This window comes from Pongo abelii, chromosome 17 (genome assembly GCF_028885655.2).
Source record: "Pongo abelii isolate AG06213 chromosome 17, NHGRI_mPonAbe1-v2.0_pri, whole genome shotgun sequence".
Classification (NCBI taxonomy): domain Eukaryota; kingdom Metazoa; phylum Chordata; class Mammalia; order Primates; family Hominidae; genus Pongo; species Pongo abelii.
Window position 1 is genome coordinate 22,038,051 of NC_072002.2, and position 23,320 is coordinate 22,061,370.

The following is a 23,320-nucleotide window of genomic DNA, read 5'->3' on the forward strand; positions in this document are numbered from 1 at the left end:
GTACTTTGCTTAATGTCCTCCAGTTTCATCCATTTTGCCACAAAAGACAGGATTTCTTTTTTTTAATGGCCAAATAGTATTTTTATATATATATATATATATATATATATATATTTTTTTTTTTTTTCCACATTTTCTTTCTCCCTCCATTCATTGATGGACATTTAGGTTGATTCCGTATCTTGACCATTGTGAATAGTGCTGCAGTAAGCACAGGAGTGCCGATATGCCTTTGAAATCCTAATTTCATTTCCTTTGGATAAATACCCAGTAGTGGGATTGCTGGATCATATGATAGTTCTATTTTTAATCTTTTAAGGAACCTTTATGCTATTTTCCAAGATTGCTGTACTAATTTACATTCCACCAGCCATGTACAAGAGTTCTCTTTTCTCCACATTCATGCCAGCATTTATTTTTTGTCTTTTTGATAATAGTAATTCTAATTGGGGTGTGGTAATATCTCAGTGTGGTATTGTTGATTTGCATTATTCTGATGATTAGTGATATTGACCATTTTCTCATATATCTGTTGGCTCTTTGTATGTCTTTTAAGAAATGGCTATTCAGGTCTTTTACCTATTTTTAATTGGATTATTTGTGTTTTCTGCTATTGAATTTTGTTTGAGTTTCTTATATATTCTGGATATTAATCCCTGTCAAATGTATAGTTTGCAGATATTTTCTTCCATTCTGTAGATTGTCTCTTCAGTCTATTGATTGCTTCCTTTGCTGTACAGAAGCTTTTTAGTTTGATGTAATCCCATTTGTCTGTTTTTGCTTTTGAGGTCTTATACAAAAGACCCTTCCCTTGCCCAGACCAATGTCCTGAAGTGTTTCCCTATCTTTTCTTCTAGTATTTATATTTGTTTGGGGTCTTATATTTAAGTCTTTAGTCCATTTTGAGTTGATTTTTTAATATGGTGAGAGATAGGGGTCTAGTTTCATTCTTGGGCATCTAGATATCCAGTGTTCCCAACACCATTTATCAAAGAGACTGTCCTTCACCAGTGTATATTCTCGGCGTCTTTGTCAAAAATAAATTGGCTGTAAATACATAGATTTATTTCCATGCTCTGTCTTCTGTTTTATTGGTCTTTATATCTGTTTTTATGATAGTAGCATGCTATTTTGGTTACTATAGCTTTGTAGTATATTTTGAGGTCAGGTAGTGTGATGCCCCCAGCTGTGTTCTTTTTGCTCAAAATTGCTTTGGCTTTTGGGGTCTTTTATGATTCCATACAAATTTTAGGATTATTTATTCTGTTTCTATGAAGAATATCATTGGTATTTTCATTGAACTGCATTGAATCTGTAGATCACTTTATGTAGTATGGACATTTTAACAGTATTAATTTTAATCCATGAACATAGGCTATCTTTCCATTTATGTCCTCTTCAACTTTTTCCATTAATGTTTTATAATTTTCATTAAAGAGATCTTTCACCTCCTTGGTTAAATTTATTCCTAGGTAATTTTTTTGAAAAATGGAATTGCTTTCTTGATTTCTTTTTTCAGATAGTTTGCTAGTGATGTATAAAATTCTACTGATTTTTGTTCGTTGATTTTGTATCCTGCAACTTTACTGACTTTTTTAAATTAGTTATAACAGTTTTTTGGTAGAGTCTATAGGGTTTTCTATACATAAGATTATGTCTTCTGCAAACAGACAATTTGACTTCCTCCTTTCCAATTTGAATACCCGTTCTCTTGGCTAATTGCTCTGGCTAGGACTTACAGTATTATGCTGAATAAAAGTGTTGAAAGTGGGCATCCTAGCCTGGTGCGGTGGCTCACGCCTGTAATCCCAACACTTTGGGAGGCTGAGATGGGCAGATCATGAGGTCAAGAGATTGAGACCACCCTGGTCAACATGGTGAAACTCTGCCTCTACTAAAAATACAAAAATTAGCTGAGTATGCTGGCACGCGCCTGTAGTCCCAGCTACTCGGGAGGCTGAGGCAGGAGAATCGCTTGAACCTGGGAGGCGGAGGTTGCAGATCACACCACTGCACTCCAGCCTGGTGACAGAGCGAGACTCCATCTCAAAAAAAAAAAAAAAGGAAAAAGAAAGTAGGCATCTTTGTCTTGTTCCAGATCTTAAGAGGAAAAGCTTTCAACTTTTTCATGTTCAGTATGATATTAACTATGGGTTTGTCATACGTGGCTTTGTGTTGAGGCACAGTTTCCTCCATACCTAATTTGTTGAGAGTTTTTATGATGACGGTATATTTAAATTTTTTTTTTTTTTTTTTTTGAGACAGAGTCTTGCTCTGTTGCCCAGGCTGGAGTGCAGTGGCGCAATCTCGGCTCACTGCCACCTCTGCCTTCTGGGTTCAAGCGATTCTCATGCCTCAGCCACCTGAGTGGCTGGGATTATAGGCATGCACCACCACACCCAGCTATTTTTTGTATTTATAGTAGAGATGGGGTTTCACTATGTTGGCCAGACCAGTTCCAAACGCCTGACCTCAAGTGATTCGCCCGCCTCAGCCTCCCAAAGTGCTGGGATTACAGGCATGAACCACCACGCCCAGCCGCTATGTTGAATTTTATCAAATGGTTTTTCTGCATCTATTAAAATGATCATATGGTTCTTGTCCTTGATTCTGTTGGTTTTTGATAGATCATGTTTATTGATATGCATATGTTGAACCATCCTTTCATCCCTTGGATGAATCCCACTTGGTCATGGTAAATGATGTTTTTAATATACTGTTGAATTCAGTTTGCTATTATTTCATTCAGGATTTTTGCATCCATATTCATCAAGGATATTGGCCTGTAGTTTTCTTTTCTGTTGTGTCCTTGTCTGGTTTTGGTATCAGGGTAATGCTGTCCTTACAGAACGATTTTGGAAGATTTCCCTCTTCAGTTTTTTGAATAGTGTGAAAGGAATTAGTATTATTTAAATGTTTGTTAGAATTCAGCCATGAAGCCATCAAGTCCTGGGCTTTTCTTTGATGGGAGACTTTATTACTGATTCAATCTCACTCTCATTGGTCAGTTCAGGTTTTCTGTGTCTTCATGGTTCAGTTTTGATAGTTCATGTGTGTCTAAGAATTTAGCCATTTCCTCTAGGCTTTTCAGTTTGTTGGCATACAGTTGTTTATAATAGTCTCTTACAATACTTTGTTTATGGTATTAGTTGTAATATCTCCTTTTTCATCTCTGATTTGAGTCTTTTTTTTTTTCTTAGTCTGCTATAGGTTTGTTGATTTTGTTTACCTTTTCAAAAAAATGATCTTTGGTTTTGTTGATCTTTGGTATCTTTTTTTTGGTCACTTTATTTCCATTCTTCTGGTCTTTATTATTTTCTTTGTTCTGCTAATTTTGGGTTTAGTTTATTATTTTCTAGTTCCTTGAGGTACATCAGGTTGTGTATTTGAGATCTTTCTACTTTTTTTTTTTTTTGAGACAGTTTCAGTGTGACCCCTAGATTGGAGTGCAACGGCACGATCTTGGCTCACTGCAACCTCCGCCTCCTGGGTTTAAGTGATTCTTATGCCTCAGCCTCCCAAATACCTGGAATTACAGGCGCCTACCACCACTCCCGGCTAATTTATGGTGGAGACGGGGTTTCACCATGTTGGCCAGGCTGGTCTCAAACTCCTCACCTCAGGTGATCCTCCCGCCTCTACCTGCCAAAGTTCTTGGGTGTGAGCCACCCGCCTGGCCTGATTGTGATTTTTTTTTTTTAATTTGTTGAGACTTGTTTTGTGGCCTAACATATGGTCCATCATAGAGAATGTTCCATGTGCTGATGAGAAAAATGTGTATTCTGTGGCTGTTGGAGGAAATGTTCTGTGAATGTGTGTTAGGTCCATTTGGCCTAGAGTGCAGTTTAAATCCAATTTTTTTTGTTGATTTTATGTCTAGGTGATCTGTCCATTGCTGAAAGTGGGATGTAGCGTTCTGCTATTATTGTATTGCAGTCTATGTCTCCCTTTAGGTCTCATAATATTTGCTTTATGTATTTGTGTGCACCAGTGTTGGGTGCATAGATATTTAAAATCATTACATCCTCCTGCTGAATTGACCCCTTTGACCTTTGTTTCTTTTTACAATTTTTGACCTAAAGTCTATTTGATCAAAATATAGCTACTCCTCTTCTCTTTTTGGTTTTAATTTGCATGGAGTATCATTTCTCATCCCTTCACTTTCAGTCTTAGTGTGTCCTTACAGGTGAAGTGAGTGTCTTGTAGGCAACATAGAGTTGGATTTTGTTTTTTGTTTTTTCATCCATTCAGCCACTGTATCTTTTCATTGAAGTATTTAATCTATTTACATTCAAGGCTATTATTGATAGATAAGGACTTACACCTGCCATTTTGTTAATTGTTTTCTGTTTGCTTTGCATATTCTTTATTCCTTTCTTTCTCTCTTATTGTTTACCTTTGTGGTTCGGTGATTTTCTATAGTGATAAGTTTTGATTGATTTCTCTTTCTCATTTGTGTGTCTGCTGTAGTTACTTTTTTTCTTTGTGGTTACTATGGGGCTTACATTAAACATCTTATAGTTATAATAGAGTGTTTTAAGCTGATAATAACTTAACCTTGGTCTCATAAAATATTTTTGGCTTTTACCCTCCCCTCACAACTTACAATTTTGTTGCTTGATTTACATCTTTTTATATTGTGTGGTCCTTAACAACTTGTAGCTGTAGTTACCATTAACCGTTTTTTACTTTTAACCTTCATAATGGAGACTTGAAAGATTATATTCCACAGTTATAGCAATGGAGTTTTCTGAATTTGGTAATTAATTTACCTCTGTCAGTGAGATTATATTTTCATATATTTTCATGATAGTAATTATACTTTTGCTTCCAGTCGAAGCAGCTCCCTTAAGCATTTCTTGTAAGGCTAGTCTAGTGGTAATAAATTCTTGCAGCTTCTGCTTGTCTGGGAAAGACTCCGTTTTTCTTTCATTTCTGAAAGATAGCTTTGCTAGTAGTTGTTATCTTTCAGCACTTTGAATATATTATCCCATTCTCTACAGGCTGTTCTTTCTTGGCGTGTACAGGTTTTCTGAGAAATCTGTTGATAGCAACTTGCCGGTTCCCTTACATGTGACTTGATCCTTTTCTCTTGCTGCTTTTAGAATTCTCTATGTCTGACTTTTGATGGCTTTATTATAATGTACCTTGGAGAGAGGACCTCTTTGCATTGAGTGTGTTTAGTGTGCTGTCGAGTTTCATGGATCTGGATACCAATATTTAAATTATATTACTATGACTAATAGTTGAGTGTGGTCCCAGTATAGTTTGTCTCAAATAGGTAAAAGTCCACGAGATTTTATTAAAATTATTATATTCAACTATATACTGATGTACATAAATACTAAATGCTTTATTATGAAATTTTGAAATTAAAATAAGCATAGTTGTTACAAGCTACAGTATGGCAAAATGCCTTTTTCTTTTTCACTCATCTTTTAGCATCATTGGGTTTTCTTAACTTGAATATAGGATTTTAATTCATAAATTTTTTTATTTAAGGAAAATAAATTTTTAATGTTTGCATTTGTTTTTCATTTCTCTTCCCTACCTAGAAACGATGGAAAGAACTTTCTAAGGAAGACTTATCTCCTGCCTTTGATCATTCACCAAACAAAATAATGACTGAAAAATTCAATGGGAACAGAATAGGTCTAGAAGAAGAAAAACTGACAGGTGACCGATGTACAGGACTTTCCTCTAAAATGCAAGATACAGTGGAGGAGAATAGTGAGAGGTAAGCTTTCTATAACTACAGGCTGAAAGACAAGGCTTTTTTATTTTAAAAATAAATTTTATAGGACCAGGTGCCATAGGATTTCAGGTATGTAATTTTTATATTCGGAAAATACAATCACGCCTGTAGTCCCAACACTTTGGGAGGCCGAGGCGGGAACATGACTTGAGTCTAGGAGTTTGAAACCAGCCTGGGCAACATAGTGAGACCTTATCTCTACAGAAAATAAACAAAATTAGCCAGGTGTGCTGATGTGAGCCTGTGGTCCCAGCCACTCGGGAGACTGAAGTGGGAGGCTCACTTGAGCCGGGGAGGTCGAGGTTGCAGTGAGCTGAGATACCACCACTGCACTCCCACCTGGGTGACAAAGCAAGACCCTGTCTCATAAATAATAATAATAAATAAATAATTATGTGGATATGATATATGAAATAATATAGGCCCTTTTTTTTTTTTTATTATACTTTAAGTTCTGGGGTTCGTGTGCAGAACATGCAGGTTTGTTACATAGGTATACACATGCCATGATGGTTGGCAGCACCCATCAACCTGGACATTAGGTATTTGTCATAGTGCTCTCCCTCCCCTAGCCCCCCACCCCCCGACAGGCCCCAGTGTGTGATGTTCCCCTCCCTGTGTCCATGTGTTCTCATTGTTCAACTCCCACTTATGAGTGAGAACATGCGGTGTTTGATTTTCTGTTCTCGTGACATAAAATTTCTTTTTTTTTTTGTAATTGCTCCTGCATTTTTATTTAACTCCCTCATGTATCCTGAGAAGACCTTCTTGTTTTACCTAATTATCTCTCCAACATCCCCTGAAATCTCAACAGGTAGACACTATGTGAAGGTCAATTCAAAGACAGAAACTAAAACCCCATCCACAGGTGACTCCATGCTGAATCCCTGTGGTGTCTTTTCCCGCTAACCGATGTGTATCTATCAAGCAGTTTTCTTGTTCACTATAAATATTACACTGTTTGACATTTTAAGAAACATTGTAATCAAAATCTATAGCCTTAATTAAATGATGAATTTCAGGAAATTATCATGCAAAATGGAAGGGTTATGAAGCCAATAATAGACACACTCTCCTAAAAATGATCTCACCACATCACGCCTAACCCTTCTCACCACCTTACAGTTCACATTCCATGGAAAGAGTGCCTCATACTTAAGAGTGTTTTACTTTCCTTTTCCCAAGTCATGGCGATTTTGAATATTCACACTTTGCGGACATCAACACATTTCTAAAGCATCCTTATCTTGATTAAAGACTGTCGAGGTCATGAAAACAGTCGCATAAATATTTAAGATGCATTGAAAATTTTGTTTTAGAATTGGCTTTTCAATCATTTCATTACAAGCAGTGCTTTCCTGCCGTTTACTTACTCCTACATCTACTATCTTCTTTTGTATTGTGCTTTGTGTTTTACAGAACATTTACTCTTTATAAAGCATATATTTCTAACCTAGGAAAATATCAAATGGAAAGGGGATGGGAATACCTTTGATATGTACATTCAGCAGAACTATGTGCTGCTGGGTACAGTTGCGTGAACATATACACATCTCCACTTCCTGTGAGATAAATTTTTTTTTTTTTTAAATTTATGAAGTATTTATTGATGATTCTTGGGTGTTTCTCGGAGAGGGGGATATGGGAGGGTCATAGGATGATAGTGGAGAGCAGGTCAGGAGATAAACACATGAACAAAGGTCTCTGGTTTTCCTAGGCAGAGGTCTCTGCGGCCTTCTGCAGTGTTTGTGTCCCTGGGTACTTGAGATTAGGGATTGGTGATGACTCTTAAAGAGCATGCTGCCTTCAAGCATCTGTTTAACAAAGCACATCTTGCACCGCCCTTAATCCATTTAACCCTGAGTTGACACAGCACATGTTTCAGAGAGCACGGGGCTGGGGGCAAGGCCATAGATCAACAGCATCCCAAGGCAGAAGAATTTCTCCTAGTCAGAACAAACTGGAGTCTCCTATGCCCACCTCTTTCTACACAGACACAGCAACAATCTGCTCTCTCCTTCCTTTCCCCACACTTCCCCCCCTTCTTTTCAACAAAACCGCCATCGTCCTCATGGCCCGCTCCTGATGGTCGCTGTCTCTTCAGAGCTGTTGGGTACACCTCCCAGACAGGGCGGCCGGGCAGAGGCGCTCCTCACTTCCCAGACGGGGTGTAGGCCCTTTTTTTATTGAATTAATATAACCTTTTTTTTCTCTGTCACCCAGGTTGGAGTACAGTGGCACAGCTTTAGCTGCTCCACCTCCTGGGTTCAAGCGATTCACCTGCCTCAGCCCTCCCGTGTAGCTGGGATTACAGGCGCCCACCACCATGCCCAGCTAATTTTTATATTTTTAATAGAGAGAGGGTTTCACCGTGTTAACAAGGCTGGTCTTGAACTCCTGACCTCAGGTCATCCACCCGCCTCAGCCTCCCAAAGTGCTGGGATTACAGGCGTGAGCCACCGTGCCCAGCCAAATTAATATAACCTTTATTTCTTACCTGAGGGTATTTAGTGTATGATGACAAAGGTGTTCTCAAGGAGCTTTCAACCAATACTTAGAAACCAGTTCAAAAATCCTTTAAAACAATAATGATTGAGTGTAAAATTAAACACCTGAAATTTTATAAATGCTAACATATTCCAATATATAATACATGTATTATTATATATTATAGTGGAAGAGTTTATTATGATTTAGCAATGTTATTCCTAATTTTTGACTTCAGTAGTTTTAGACTGCAAGAGAAAGCATAATTTTTTTGGTTCCTTTTTTCATCTTAAATAGAATACCTTTAAATCAGGAAATAATAGTTTTAAGTTACCTTAGCTTACGGTAGGTTGCAGTCTGAGTTTGAAAGCCAGTGTTCTCAATTACATACAGTTCAACCCAGAAACCCAGATCACTGAGAGTGAGAAACAGCTTGGACATACGAAAAGTCTGGGGCAGGCAGAGTGGCTCATGCCTGTAATCCCAACACTCGGGGAGGCTGAGGCAGGTGGATCACTCGAGCCTAGCAGTTCAAGACCAGCCTGCGCAACATGGCAAACCCTGTCTCTACAAAAAATACAAAAATTAGCCAAATGTGGTGGGACCTGCCTGTAGTCTCAAAGGAGGCTGAGGTGGGAGGATTGCTTGAGCCCAAGAGGTTGAGGCTGCAGGGAGCTATGATCACACCACATGATATTCCATGGGCAAGGGTCCACAGGAGGCATTCCCATTGGTTAATGTCCTAAATTGCATAAATATATGGGAAAACCTGGGCAGGTCCCACTTGGCAAGTCATTACACAGACATAATTTCTTTAGGCCCCACTAAGGAAGAAAAGATTTTATTTTATCACAAATCGAGAGTAGTCTTGTCATTCTCTGGAATTGTGTTCTTAAATTAGATACAGGCATGCCTTGGTATTTGTCTCTAGTCCATTCCTGAATTATATAGTGCACTTTTGGAAAGCAAAAACCTCTGTTCCATTCTTTTAAATGAGAAAAATAGTGTGTTCTCAGCCCAACCAGAAAGCATAACCAGTTCCCCCAAATATAGTACAAAACCTTTTAAACTCCTATATAGCATTTAAAGCACTAATTATGTAATCATATAACACTTAAGGGACTCATTATTGGGCTTGTATGGTAAATGACAAAATACTAGATACACATTATAATTGCCTTCTATACCATAATGAAAATAAAAAATGAAATAATATGTTAAAGATTATATCTAAATTGGAACCTTGTTAACGATACCTCCAGGCTCCTGGCAAAAGGTAATAAAGGGCCCATGGGAGGCTAACCCCCTCTCTGTTTTTATACATATTTTGCCTACACTTGAACACAAATGTTTTCGCTAACAGGTACCTGCATATTTGTGATAGTGAATTTTCAATTCAGAGAGTGAATTCTGAGTAAGAATTTTTGCAAGTCATTATAAGCAGATACGCAGATGGAGTTCAGACAGCCAGGGATACCTGTATATATGATAACAAAAAGTGAAAAAGACATGAGAAAGCACCATAAGATGAACAAAGATAGCAAAACACAGTCTGTCCTCAAGTTGCAGAATATGTTTTGAAGATAAAACAAGTACCCAAGTTAGCACATTATTAGTAAATTATAAATTACTTCAAATTAAATGCCGTAAGAATAGAAGGGCTAGAGGGGGTGGAGCAAGATAATTGAAGAGTAGAACTGAAATGAGAGGACAGGAGAGAAGGGAAGGTTTCTATTTTAGTGGGGAATAAATTTGGAGAACAGCAAAAAACAGCAAGAACAAAGTTCTGCATAGCAGGAGAATATTGGCAAGCATTTGCATGGACATGTGTTCTCAGTTCTCTTGGGTACATATCTAGGAGTGGAATTGCTAGGTCATATGGTAACTCTATGTTTAACTTTGTGAGGAGCTGTCAAACTGTTTTCTGTGGCAGCTGAACCATTTTACATTCCCACTAACAGTCTCTTGGGGAGAGAAGGTTCCAGTACACCAAAGAAGTGTAACATTGATTAAAATATTCTAATACATAGTTCAATTCAGATTTCTCTTGTCTGAAAGGTTCACCATATAGCTTTTTTAATAAAGTTTTATGGAAATATAATTTATATACCATAAAGTTTACTCATTTAAAGTATACAATTCAGTGACTTTTAATATATTTACCAAATTGTGTAGCTGGCACCACGATCTAATTTTAGAACATTTTCCTGATCCCAACTTCTGTAGCTGTTTAAAAAATATTTCAAGATTAATCAAAGATTGATACTATATTTAGTTGATGTGATTCTTTGGTCTCTTTTAATCTGGAACTGTTCCCTGCCTTTTTCTTCCTTGCTTGACATTTGTATTTTTGAAGCTTCTAGGCCAGGTATCTTTTAGAATGCCCCATACAATGCATTTCTTTAATCATTATTTATCATAGTTAAATTCAGGTTAAACATCTTGGCCAGGAAAAAGTTAGTCTCAATGTAGGAGACGTTGAAGAGGCATTTGAGATTTTTAAGCACCATCGTGCACTAGGCCCAGTAACAAAAAAAATAAAAGATTTTAAATCAAGCTACATGTCCAGGAGTATGCTCTAGAAAAATTACCATGGCAATAATATTTAATTTGAGGGCGGGGAAGCTGGTGAGGCCTTTGCTGTAATACAGAAAAGTGAAAAGAGGGAATGGAAGAAATAGTAACCTATATGTTGCTAGTGGCCGTGTTTTTGTTTTTGTGTGTGTGTTTTCATGGAGAGGCAAGACTTGCTATATTGCACAAGCTGGACTTGAAATTCCTGGGCTTAAGCCATCCTCCTGAGTAGCTGGATGGCATTATTATTTATATAGAACCAGAACTAAGTATCTTGGGAGTCAGAGACCTTACACTGAAACAAAATTTCTGAGACCGGACGCAGTGGCTCATGCCTGTAATCCCAGCACTTTGGGAGGCTGAGGTGGGCGGATCACTTGAGATCAGGAGTTCAAGACCAGCCTGGCTAACATGGTGAAACATCATCTCACTAAAAATACAAAAAAATTAGCCAGGCGTGGTGGTGCACATCTGTAATCCCAGCTACTTGGGAGGCTGAGGCAGAAGAATTGCTTGAACCCGGAAGGCAGAAGTTGCAGTGAGGCAAGATCGCACCACTGCACTCCAGCCTGGGCAACAGAGCAAGACTCCATTCCCCCCCCGCACCCCCCCCCAAAAAAAATTTCTGTATTGACTATGAAAATGGGAAGTAGAAATGTGTATGGTCAAATAAAAGAATAGGTGCTCCCACAACAGAATATTCATGGGAATATTAAATAGCTAGCTTTTATAAGAGCCTTAACCATCAAACGTGACCGGAAAATGGGATCAGATGCAAGCGGTAGCCCCTTGTCTTCCCACTCCTGCTTCTGCTGACTAGTTAACAAGGAAGGAAAGAAAACTAACAGTCATCAGTTCACGTGTCAAGAAAGTACCTTGCTTATTTTCAGGTCCCACTAAAAGCAGTTATATAAAACTGTACCAGGAATGGTTGTCAAGGTACATCTCTGAATCATTTAAGAATATTGAGGCTTTTCTTGGCCGGGCGCCGTGGCTCACACCTGTAATCTCAGGACTTTGGGAGGCCAAGGCGGGTGAATTGCTTGAGGTCAGGAGTTCAAGACCAGCCTGGCCAACATGGCAAAACCCTGTCTCTACTAAAAATACAAAAAATTAGCTGGGCGTGGTGGTGCACGCCTGCAATCTCAGTTACTCAGGAGGCTGAGGCACGAGAATCACTTGAGCGTGGGAAGCAGAGGTTGCAGTGAACCAAGATTGTACCACTGCATTCCAGGCTGGGTGACAGAGCAAGACGCTGTCTCAAAAAAAAAGAATATTGAGGCTTTTCTCTTCATTATTCCAGTGTTCAAGTAGGGTGAAAACTATGTGGATGTGGATGGTTTTATTTGCGCCTAGGTCCTCTGTGTTAGAGTACTCAAGTCCTGCTCTGTGTGCAGTTCCTTTTACTTGTTTTTATTTCTTCATAGTGCTCTACGGAAACGTATTCGAGAGGACAGAAAGGCCACCACAGCTCAGAAGGTGCAGCAGATGAAACAGAGGCTAAATGAGAATGAACGAAAAAGAAAAAGGTGGTTATATTGGCAACCTATTCTCACTAAGATGGGGTTTATGTCAGTCATTTTGGTTGGCGCTTTTGTTGGCTGGACACTGTTTTTTCAGCAAAATGCCCTATAAACAATTAATTTTGCCCAGCAAGCTTCTGCACTAGTAGCTGACAGTGCTACATTAATCATAGGGGTTTGTCTGCAGCAAACGCCTCATATCCCAAAAACGGTGCAGTAGAATAGACATCAACCAGATAAGTGATATTTACAGTCACAAGCCCAACATCTCAGGACTCTTGACTGCAGGTTCCTCTGAACCCCAAACTGTAAATGGCTAAAATAAAGACAATGATGTTTGTTAAAAACTGGTAAATTTTGCAACTGTATTCATACATGTCAAACAGTATTTCACCTGACCAACATTGAGAAATCCTTTATCACAGGATTTGTTTTTGGAGGCTATCTGGATTTTAACCTGCACTTGATATAAGCAATAAATATTGTGGTTTTATCTACATTATTGGAAAGAAAATGACATTTAAATAATGTGTGTAATGTATAATGTACTGTTGACACGGGCATCAACACTTTCTATTCTTAAGCATTTCAGGGTAAATATATTTTATAAGTATCTATTTAATCTTTTGTAGTTAACTGTACTTTTTAAGAGCGCAATTTGAAAAATCTGTTACATAAAAAAATAAATTGTATGTCGATTCAATTGTACTGGATACATTTTCCATTTTTCTAGAGAGAAGTTTGATATGAGCAGTTAGAAGTCGGAATAAGCAATTTCTACTATATATTGCATTTCTTTTATGTTTTACAGTTTTCCCCATTTTAAAAAGAAAAGCAAACAAAGAAACAAAAGTTTTTCCTAAAAATATCTTTGAAGGAAAATTCTTCTTACTGGGATAGTCAGGTAAACAGTTGGTCAAGACTTTGTAAAGAAATTGGTTTCTGTAAATCCCATTATTGATATGTTTATTTTTCATGAAAATTTCAATGTAGTTGGGGTAGATTATGATTTAGGAAGCAAAAGTAAGAAGCAGCATTTTATGATTCATGATTTCAGTTTACTAGACTGAAGTTTTGAAGTAAATACTTTTCAGGTTCTTTCTACTTCAATAAATAGTATGATTATATGCAAACCTTACATTGTCATTTTAACTTCTTAATGAGTATTTTTTAAAGCAAACTGTTTAATGAATTTAACTGCTCATTTGAATGCTAGCTTTCCTCAGATTTCAACATTCCATTCAGTGTTTAATTTGTCTTACTTACTTGAAATTGTTGTTATAAATTTAATTGCTAGGAGGCATGGATAGCATACATTATTATGGATAGCATACCTTATTTCAGTGGTTTTCAAACTATGCTCATTGGATGTCCAGGTGGGTCATCAAGAGGTTACTTTCAACCACAGCATCTCTGCCTTGTCTCTTTATATGCCACATAAGATTTCTGCATAAGGCTTAAGTATTTTAAAGGGGGCAGTTATCATTTAAAAACAGTTTGGTTGGGCACGGTGGCTCACGCCTGTAATCCCAGCACTTTGGGAGGCTGAAGTGGGCAGATCACCTGAGGTCAGGAGTTCAAGACCAGCCTGGCCAACGTGGTGAAACGCCGTCTCTACTAAAAATGCAAAAATTAGCTGGGCGTGGTGGAGGGCGCCCGTAATCTCAGCTACTCGGGAGGCTGAGGTAGGAGAATTGCTTGAACCCAGTAACAAAGGTTGCAGTGAGCTGAGATCACGTCACTGCACTCCAGCCTGGGCGACAGAGCGAGACTCCATCTCAAAAGAAACAAACAAACAAACAAAAAACAGTTTGGGCCGGGTACGGTGGCACACGCCTGTAATCCCTGCACTTCGGGAGGCCAAGGCGGGCGGATCACGAGGTCAAGAGATCGAGACTGTCCTGGCCAACATGGTGAAACCCCTTCTTTACTAAAAATACAAAAATTAGCTGGGCATGGTGGTGCATGCCTGTAGTCCCAGCTCCTTGGGAGGCTAAGGCAGGAGAATCACTTGAACCCAGGAGGCAGAGGTTGCAGTGAGCCGAGATTGCACCACTGCACTCCAGCCTGGCAACAGAGCAAGACTTCGTCTCAAAAAAAAAAAAAAAAAAAAAAAGTTTGAAAACCATTGGTATAGATAGATATTTTGAATTGATTTGCATAGTCTCCTTGAATGTGTTAAATTATGTTGAAAGTATGAAAGCAGGATGTAGGTGGTACTACATATTAAATAAGATTTATATAACGTGTGCCTGTGTCCTGATTCAGTATTACTGTGTCCTGTAACCTTGAAATGGAGAGGAGGTAAGAGGGACATTTTTTTATATGTCTGTCTGCATTAAACCTGTGTTGAGGCATCCAAGACCCTTACATTTCAGGTTGTTATTGGTTTAAAACCTCTTTCCAGTTTGCATTGGTTTGTCTTTGCTAAATACAGTATGTTACTCTGTAAGTCAGATACAGGTAGACCTTATGACATTTCCAGTTGAAATTAGGCTTGCTTTCGGTACACAGATGAAGACTTAAGGAAGCCAGTGCCAGAGAGGATGTGCCTCACCCCTCAGCTGGCTGAATGCGCTTCATTGGCTTACGCTTTGCTTTCTGTATGCTTTCTGTCCTTCTGGGTGGTGTCGCATATATTTTTAAAACCACATTCAGTGTGATGAACACTTGTTGGTAACGCTTCTAAGGTTAGTCATCTTTCCTTCTCTGAGCAGATCCTTGAGAAGGGCATTGACAGTGGATGCTTTAAATAGTGTTCAGATTTTACCAGTAATAATATTTTTTGGTGGATGTCATGAAAACACATGACATCGTGTTGCGCCCATGATCATTATCCTGACTTTAATTTATTGAATGAGGTGTGCTGGTCAAAGAGACAGACGTGGCTGCCTTCTCTGGTAACAGCCAGAGGAAAAAGTTAGCAATTCTAGATGGGTTCTACAGCTTTAAAAAACTTGTTGTATCCTTAGGTCCTCATAATATTAAATATTTTCTAATTTTAACAGATTTTAAGAGTCAGATATATACTTCAATGAGGTAGTGTTGCTTCTTAAATAGGTTAAGGAAGAAAAAATTTAAAAAGAAAACAGGTTTATTTTATTTTCAGGAGTTTTTAATTCATGTCTAGTTCATTTCCACTCATATCTATGTCTGCTAATAGATTGACAGCAACCTTTGGTTTAATGATGTGTTCTCTAGCTACACCAACAAGTTATGTATTCCTTTCCAATGTTAGCCAAGTATTTATTTTATGTTAGCCTATGACTGAATTTTATCTATGCACATATATAGAATGTAAAAATATAATTCTCCATGTTTAATGTATCCATATAAAAATGAAAATACCCATTTTCTGCATTCTTAAAGGGTTAAGAAAAGTAACATGTAATAAGTACATGGAGGACTTTAGAGCAATATAAAAACCATTTCTTGTGTTAGAGGAGATTTTATACATTTGTCAGGTTTTCTGCCTTTTGGTCCTTTTATGTTCTTAGTCCATTTCATTATTGTTTTAATATTTCTACCAAGGAATGAACAAGAAAAGAGAAAGGAAGAAAAAAAATGTGTTAATCATTTTCTTTTAATGGTATGTCAGCAGAAGGGGTTCTGACTCTAAGCTAATGTGCACTTGTGCCTGTCCTCTTTGTCTTAAACTAAAGTTGGTAGTATGAATCGAAAAATGTGTATTGGTTTAAAAAGTAGTTTATGATATGAAACGGTCTTCCAGTTTTTACATCAACTCCTTTGCTTTCAACAGTCAGTTCAAAGCACCATTTATTGATGGTTTACTGTATGCCAGACACTGTATTTTTTCTTTACATATTACCCTACTTAATCCTCAACACAATTTTATGAAGTAGGTATTGTTAGCCTGAAACTGGCATTTCTCCATCCTTTTATGGTGCTGTCTTTGAAAAGTCTCAGATGTGTAACATGTCCTAGAAGCAGATAATTCTCAAAGGAAGACTGCAACTGCAACTCATTTCCCTCTGAGAAAAAATATCCCTGACTCGATTACATACCTAGTTCCAGACCAGAATCTGGTGGTATTAAAAGTGTTTTGGTTGACTGTTGTATACCATAATGAGTACCTACATTCCCAAATTGCCTGCCTGGTTGTTGTACAGACTTAAAAATCTAGCCTGCCTTGATTTTTACTTTTCAGATACACGTTTAAAGAGATTTTTGCTGGTCACAGTAGCTCACACCTGTATTCCCAGAACTTCGGGAGTCCAAGGTGGGAGGATTGCTTGAGCCCAGGAGTTTGTTGAAGACCAGCCTGGGTCTCTACTTAAAAAAAAAAAAAAAATTTAGCTGGGTATGTTGGCACGTGCCTGTAGTCCCAGCTACTCAAGAGGCTGAGGCAGGAGGATCACATAAGCACAGAAGTGTGAGGCTGCAGTGAACTGTGATGGAGCCATTGCACTCCAGCCTGGGCAATAGAGGAGACTTGTCTCTCTATATATATTTGTCTCTGTCTCCCTCTTGCTCTCTCTCTCTCTCTCATTATACATATATACATATATATACACACACACACAGAGAGAGATATAAAATAGATATAAAAATATATTAGTTATTTTAAAGATTATTTATAAATATATGTTTTTAAAAATATAGTCTATTATAAGCCAAATGTCATTAGGCATGTAGTCCATTTCTTTCTATGTTCAGGCAGGAGTTCCAGTTCTATAAACATTGGTTTATCTTTTTTTCTAGCAGGTGCACACATGGGTTCTCAGTGATGTGTAGCCAGGGCATAGATACCTCTCAGTCTATTGCACCCTGCAGGGGGAGATGTCTGAGGTCATCCCTCGCCTGGCTGTGCTTGATGCACAGTGCATAGCAGAACTAAGTGCATAGCAGAAATGCCTGTTCTGCATTCCCATTTATACATCAACAGCTAATAAAGTCTCTTTTACTTTTAAGAAACCCTTAATTGGCTTTGGCGTATTTACATGGTAGGGGCCTAGAATTTTATAAATAAAATTTTGAAGAATAGAAATGTATTTTTTCACGATTTAAAAACCACCTGTATGGTTTACTCTGGAGTTGACCTGTTCCACTCATCCTTCTCCCCAGTGCATTTGTTTCGTTTCAATTCCACTTTCCCTTATACCTATCTTCAAAGCAGTGTCTATGGGACAGCATTGCCAAGAGCCCGGACTGGGCCTGGCTTGGTAACTCACTCCTGTAATCCCACCTCCCCCTAGAAGTGCAGATATACTAGAAATTACAGCTGTCTTTGTTCCAATGAATATGTATAAGGGGTAACATGCCTTGGAGGAAAGCAGCTCAGATTGTGTGGACTCCTCAATCCCTGCTCTACCAAGAGCTCTCCAGTTCCAGAACTGTACACTCAGTGGCTATGTTCTGTGTGCCTGCTCCCAATACAGCCATTATGTCATTCATCCAGATTTGAGAATTTAAGCTTTTCACTCCTCTTTGGGTAGTATTATTTAAGTAAGAACTTCTAGGAAAATAGTATGAGTTTGGTTATTTTTCCCTTGGCAGCAGGAATTTTGTTAATATTTAGCACATTCAGATTGCTCCAAGAACAGCATTGAGCAATGCTGCACATGTGCTTTCTCCTAAGGCTGTCTCCCCTGGCGCCTGGGTTCTGGAAAGACTCATTGTCCTTCAGGGAAGGGAGCATTTTTCCTCACTGCCAATGCTGAGCCTTTTCTCCTGCTGTATACTATTTAGCCCAGCATGAAGCCATTGTCGACTGTAAGGAGTGATGGATAGAAGTGTTTACTTGGTTTGTGAGGCCTTGTCTCTAAAGGGTAACAATCTGACAAGGAAAACATTTCAAAGAGCCCTGACCAGGCCTGGCTTGGTAACTCACTCCTGTAATCCCAGTACTTTGGGAGGCCGAGGCTGGAGAATCATTTGAGCCCAGGAGTTCGAGACCAGCCTGGGCAACATGGTGAAACCCCACTCTATTAAAAAAAAAAAAAAAGAGCCCTGACCCTCTCTGGCAATCCATTGGGAGAATTTGAAAAGTTCAAACTTTTGAACTCTTCCTACTTTATTTTTTTAAATTTAGAATGGAAGGTGGGAATTATGCAATTTGGTGAAGATGTTACAGAAACTGCTTCAGGACTTTCTGGTTTCACGTTATACAGTATGTTTTGAGGAGCTCCAAGAATTGCACAGGAATTTTTTTTCTTTATACAGACCATTTTTTAAAGACACATCAAGTTATTCTTTATTGTGGCTCTAATTTGGCATATTTTTCAGACACAGGTTGCTCTTGATACATCAAATTTCTGCTATTAAAAACTTCAGTTATTTTGAGTTTGGTGAATTCAGGAGAGGGAACCTAGGTAAGTCATCTGTAGGGCATCTTTGCACCTTAAGAGAAGTTTCTGATTAGCCTCAATTCAGTTTAGTAGAATATTAGTGTGGATATCTGGTGGCAAAACCTATTCTTGGTGCAATTTGGTTTTTCGTGGCTCAGGCATAGAGCTGACTTGGGAGTGGACCCTCTGTCCACACCCACCCGGCCCTTGCGCCTTCCTAGCATAAAGCGGTGTGTCAGAGCCACTGTCTCCACAGAAAGCACCACGTTTGTTTCATTTGACTTATTTGAACTCGTTTCTCTTGCCTTTGCCTTTTTAAATAAAAATAGCAAAAATTGATTCAAGTGAATCTATTAGAATTTTCTAAAACGGAGCCCATTTGTCTTTTCAGTCTTGCAAGTAAAGTCTTTAAAACAATTAACCCTCCCAATGATTTAACCATATTTTCTTACCCCCCCAATAATATTTACAAAGAAATAATAACGTGAATTTTTAAAAACACTGTCCTTCAGTTGTTATAAATGATAGTTCATTCTTGGTAAGTATATCTGTAACAAAATACTGGGGAAGGACATGAGGTATGGTGAGCACTTAAAATTCTGCCAACCAGCTTAAATACATAATCTAAATTTAACCCATGTAACACCTCTTCTAGGTAGACAGCATTCTCCCTATATTCAGATGAGAAAACTGAGTCAAAGAATAAGTAACTTGCCCAAGATTACACAGCTAGTACATGACAGAACTGAGATTCACTCTGCAATCTGTAGACTTCCAGTAACTCCAAACCTCATACTTTTTCTTTTATGTTACACTGACTCTGTTTTTAATGGAATATTTAAATGAGATATTTAAGTGGGAAAGTAATAGACAACCACTCTTACCTGTTAAAATCCAGAGTAATTCTCTGTTTTTTAAATGGAGCATATTTAAAAAACTTTGTGCACCAGTTTGAACTACCACTGCAACAGAGAAATACTAGAACATCAGAGTATTCTCTAAACCAGATCATTATTTCATTCACTTTGATTGAATTGAGTTTATTTTAAAAAGACTTCTGGATGCATGGAAAACATATATATTTTGCAGCACTCAGAATCATTAAAAAGTACCTTCAGCCACTTTGGTTCAGGTTCTAAAGATTCATGTAATGAACATCCATAGTAGTTTTGGGCTCACAGTTATCTAATGAGAATGTTTTCTTGATGACTTGACATTTCTCCGTCAGTGTTGGATAATCAGAGAAAAAAAGGACTGTTCAGAACACCAAGGTGCTTGGTACAGTTATGCCAAGTACCCTGTCTTTAAAGGGAGTAGTCTAATTCTCAGCATTTGGGAGTTTTTGACTACGTGTGTGGATATGATTTGTATTTCCTATTTATTAATATATATGTGAAGATACAATACTGACAAGTATGTAGATTTGGAGGTTTTGCGGTACTGAGGGGAGTTGGGGGGAGAATGGAAATACCATTGACCTCCTAAAAAGTTCAGTTACTTGCAAAGTTTGGGAGGTGACATCAAAAACTCAACTGCCCTTACAATAGTCATTCCATCTGTCTGTTGCTTATTTGAATTCTCATTTATTTTTACTTTATGGCACTAAAATACAATAAGTCTGTCAATTATTTTATGTCTTTTATATTAGTAGTAGCTTAAGATTGGGTCACTTCATTTCGGTAGATATAATTGTTAGTATTATCCTTCAGGACAAAAAGCATCTGCTAACAACCTGTGATTTAAAAATATAGGCCAACTTTATGTTCAAACATTATGTTGATAATATTTTTAGCAGTATTACACAGTGGAGGTCCAAATTGGATTAGACTTTTGCATTGAATTCCAAAGTATTGGTAAGTCTAGCACATACTATAAAGTCTTGCTAAATTCTTGTGGGTACATTATTTTTAAAACCTGTCTGTCGGTATCACACAGAGGTCACTTCTTGAGTAAAATAAGATGACCTTAAGAATTCACATAATTCTTGAAGAAGAATATAAGTCATGATGCTTCCACATAAGGCCGTGTCACACCACCATCGTTTGGAAATCCAGCACCTCAGCCGTTTTACCAAGATAACAGTGCAGCACTTAGTGTGGTTGAATGTGTCATGTGGGAATGATTTTTGGTCGCCTTTTCAGTTCATTGTTAGTCCTTTTATGTTTGTGTGCATCTGTGTTCGTCTGTGTGTTTGGTAAATATGAATTGAATAGATGACTTCTTATTTTATGTTTTAGGCCAAGATTGACAGACACCTAATATTCATGACTTGAGAATATTCTGCAGCTATAAATTTTGAACCATTGACGTGCAAAGCAAGACCTGAAGCCCACTCCAGAAACTAAAGTGAGGCTCGCTAACCCTCTAGATTGCCTCACAGTTGTTTGTTTACAAAGTAAACTTTACATCCAGGGGATGAAGAGCACCCACCAGCAGAAGACTTTGCAGAACCTTTAATTGGATGTGTTAAGTGTTTTTAATGAGTGTATGAAATGTAGAAAGATGTACAAGAAATAAATTAGGAGAGATTACTTTGTATTGTACTGCCATTCCTACTGTATTTTTATACTTTTTGGCAGCATTAAATATTTTTGTTAAATAGTCTTATGTTGGTTTGTGTGCATTATCTTAGGACAGCTCTGCTTCGAATAATGAATATTTTCCTGTGGGTTTATAATTTCTGTAACAAGCAATTGACATATTCGAGGCGGGTGGATCACTAGAGATGAGGAGTTCGAGACCAGCCTGGCCAACATGGCGAAACTCCATCTCTACTAAAAATACAAAAAAATTAGCCAGGCCTGGTAGCAGGCGCCTGTAATCCCAGCTACTCGGGAGGCTGAGACAGGAGAATCACTTGAACCCAGGAGGCAGAGGTTGCAGTGAGCCAAAATCGCACCACTACATTCCAGCCTGGGCAATGAGTGAAAACTCCGTCTCAAAAAAAAAAAAAAAAAAAAAAAAAAAAGGTTTTTATAGTTGCCCTTCAATAGTCTTTCTATCCTTAATAGTACAGGTTAGGTGAAAGCAATAATAGAAGAGTTAAGATATTCCTTTGTTACTTGGGAGAATATTAATATGGATAATGGTATTGCCTTAAGGTCGACATTAATTTCAAGCAAATACAGCAGTTCAGGGCAGTTTTTAAAATCACAGCATCATTCCTGTGTTGGATGTTGTGCTTTCCCCAAACAATTCCCATTATAAGAAAGCCAGGGCCAGGTGGCTCAACGCCTGTAATCCCAGCACTTTGGGAGGCCGAGGCGGGCGGGTCACAAGGTCAGGAGATCGAGACCATCCTGGCCAACATGGGGAAACCCCGTCTCTACTAAAATACAAAAAATTAGCCAGGCATAGTGGTGCGCATCTGTAGTCCCAGCTACTCGGGAGGTTGAGGCAGGGGAATCGCTTGAACCCGGGAGGTGGAGATTGCAGTGAGCTGAGATTGTGCCACTGCATTCCAGTCTGGCAACGGAGCCAGACTCCGTCTCAAAAAATATATATAACAACAATTTGTTTTGCCAACTTTGAAATTCATATAATATTCATAACATGTATTTCATATCTTTAAATGACTTAGGTTCCTTTTTGCCTTATATGCCAGGTTTTCTGGGTCTGTTTTAGGAGTACGTAAACTATTCCTGCTAAATCATTCCTGAAGAATGCATGAAAAGTTTATTATACTACAAAGTAGTATGGGAAGATGATCTTTCCATGGTGTCTGCAAAGCTGCTGGAAAGAATCATCTACACTCGGCTACCTCTGTCTGCTCTCTTCCTTCATACCCTACCCCCACTCCCCAAATGACCCAGAAACGTCATCTTAGCTTGTACTGTAGCTTAATAAAGCTACTGCTCTTCAGTTTTCCCTTCTGTGACTTCTTGGCAGCATCATTAAGAACTCTGTCTTTGAAACTTTCTCCTTAGACTCCAAAAGACTTGTCTCTGTGTTTTCTTCATCTCAGTTCTTCTGCCTGACTGGAATATTGGGGTTTCCAAGGACTCCATCTTTGGGCCTTTGATTTTAACACACTTAACCTTGGATGATCTGATTTTTCCACAAGTCTTCAATACCTGTAAGCTGATTACATACAACTTCTTCAACTCCAGGCCAGATGTCACTTCAGAGCTATAAACCATATATCCAGTTCCCTAAGTGGTCATTGCACGAATTCCTTACCCTCTAAAATGTAACATGATTTCCCTCCTTTCATCTCCTCTTCCTCCTGTATCCCATTTATTTTGTGGCACCCCCTGGAAACTTGAAATTCATCTTTAGTTCCTCCACTTAGACTTCACGTCCAGTTTGGTTACAAAGTCCTGTCAATTCTGCACAGTGACTCTCGCTCCCACTGCCCCTGCCTTGGTTTAAAGTTCCATGCTTGTCCAACCCATGGCCCACGGGCTGCACGCCGCCCAGGATCGCTTTAATGCGACCCAACATGAATTTGTAAACTTCCTTAAAAGATGAGGGGTTTTTTTGCAATTTTTTGTTTTTTATTTTGTTTTAGCTCACCAGCTATTGTTAGTGCATTTTATATGTGGCCCAAGACAATTCTTCCAGCGTGGCCCAGGGAAGTCAAAAGATTAGACACCCCTGATTTAAACCTTCCTTGTGTGTGCAGCTCACAGCAGCAGGTTCCTGCCTAGACATGCCTGTTTGTGCCTATGCAC

At 38.4% G+C, this 23,320-nt stretch overlaps 1 protein-coding gene across 9 annotated transcripts in view; it reads left to right on the forward strand.

The window, feature by feature from the left end:
- PTPN2 (protein tyrosine phosphatase non-receptor type 2) overlaps positions 1-21,251 on the forward strand; it is a 99,659-nt gene extending 78,408 nt beyond the window's left edge. For 3 of the 9 annotated variants that reach the window (XM_024236029.3, XM_024236028.3, XM_063716825.1), the window contains 3 exons: positions 5,556-5,737; positions 12,244-12,345; positions 20,885-21,251. In XM_024236029.3, the coding sequence (XP_024091797.2) occupies positions 5,556-5,737; positions 12,244-12,345; positions 20,885-20,906 (306 nt within the window). In that variant the 3' untranslated portion in view covers positions 20,907-21,251. Of the gene's footprint in view, positions 1-5,555; positions 5,738-12,243; positions 13,478-20,884 lie in introns of those variants that run through there. The other 6 variants (XM_063716824.1, XM_063716822.1, XM_009252220.4 and 3 more) reach the window with 4 other exon arrangements.
- The last annotated feature ends 2,069 nt before the right edge of the window (positions 21,252-23,320 follow it).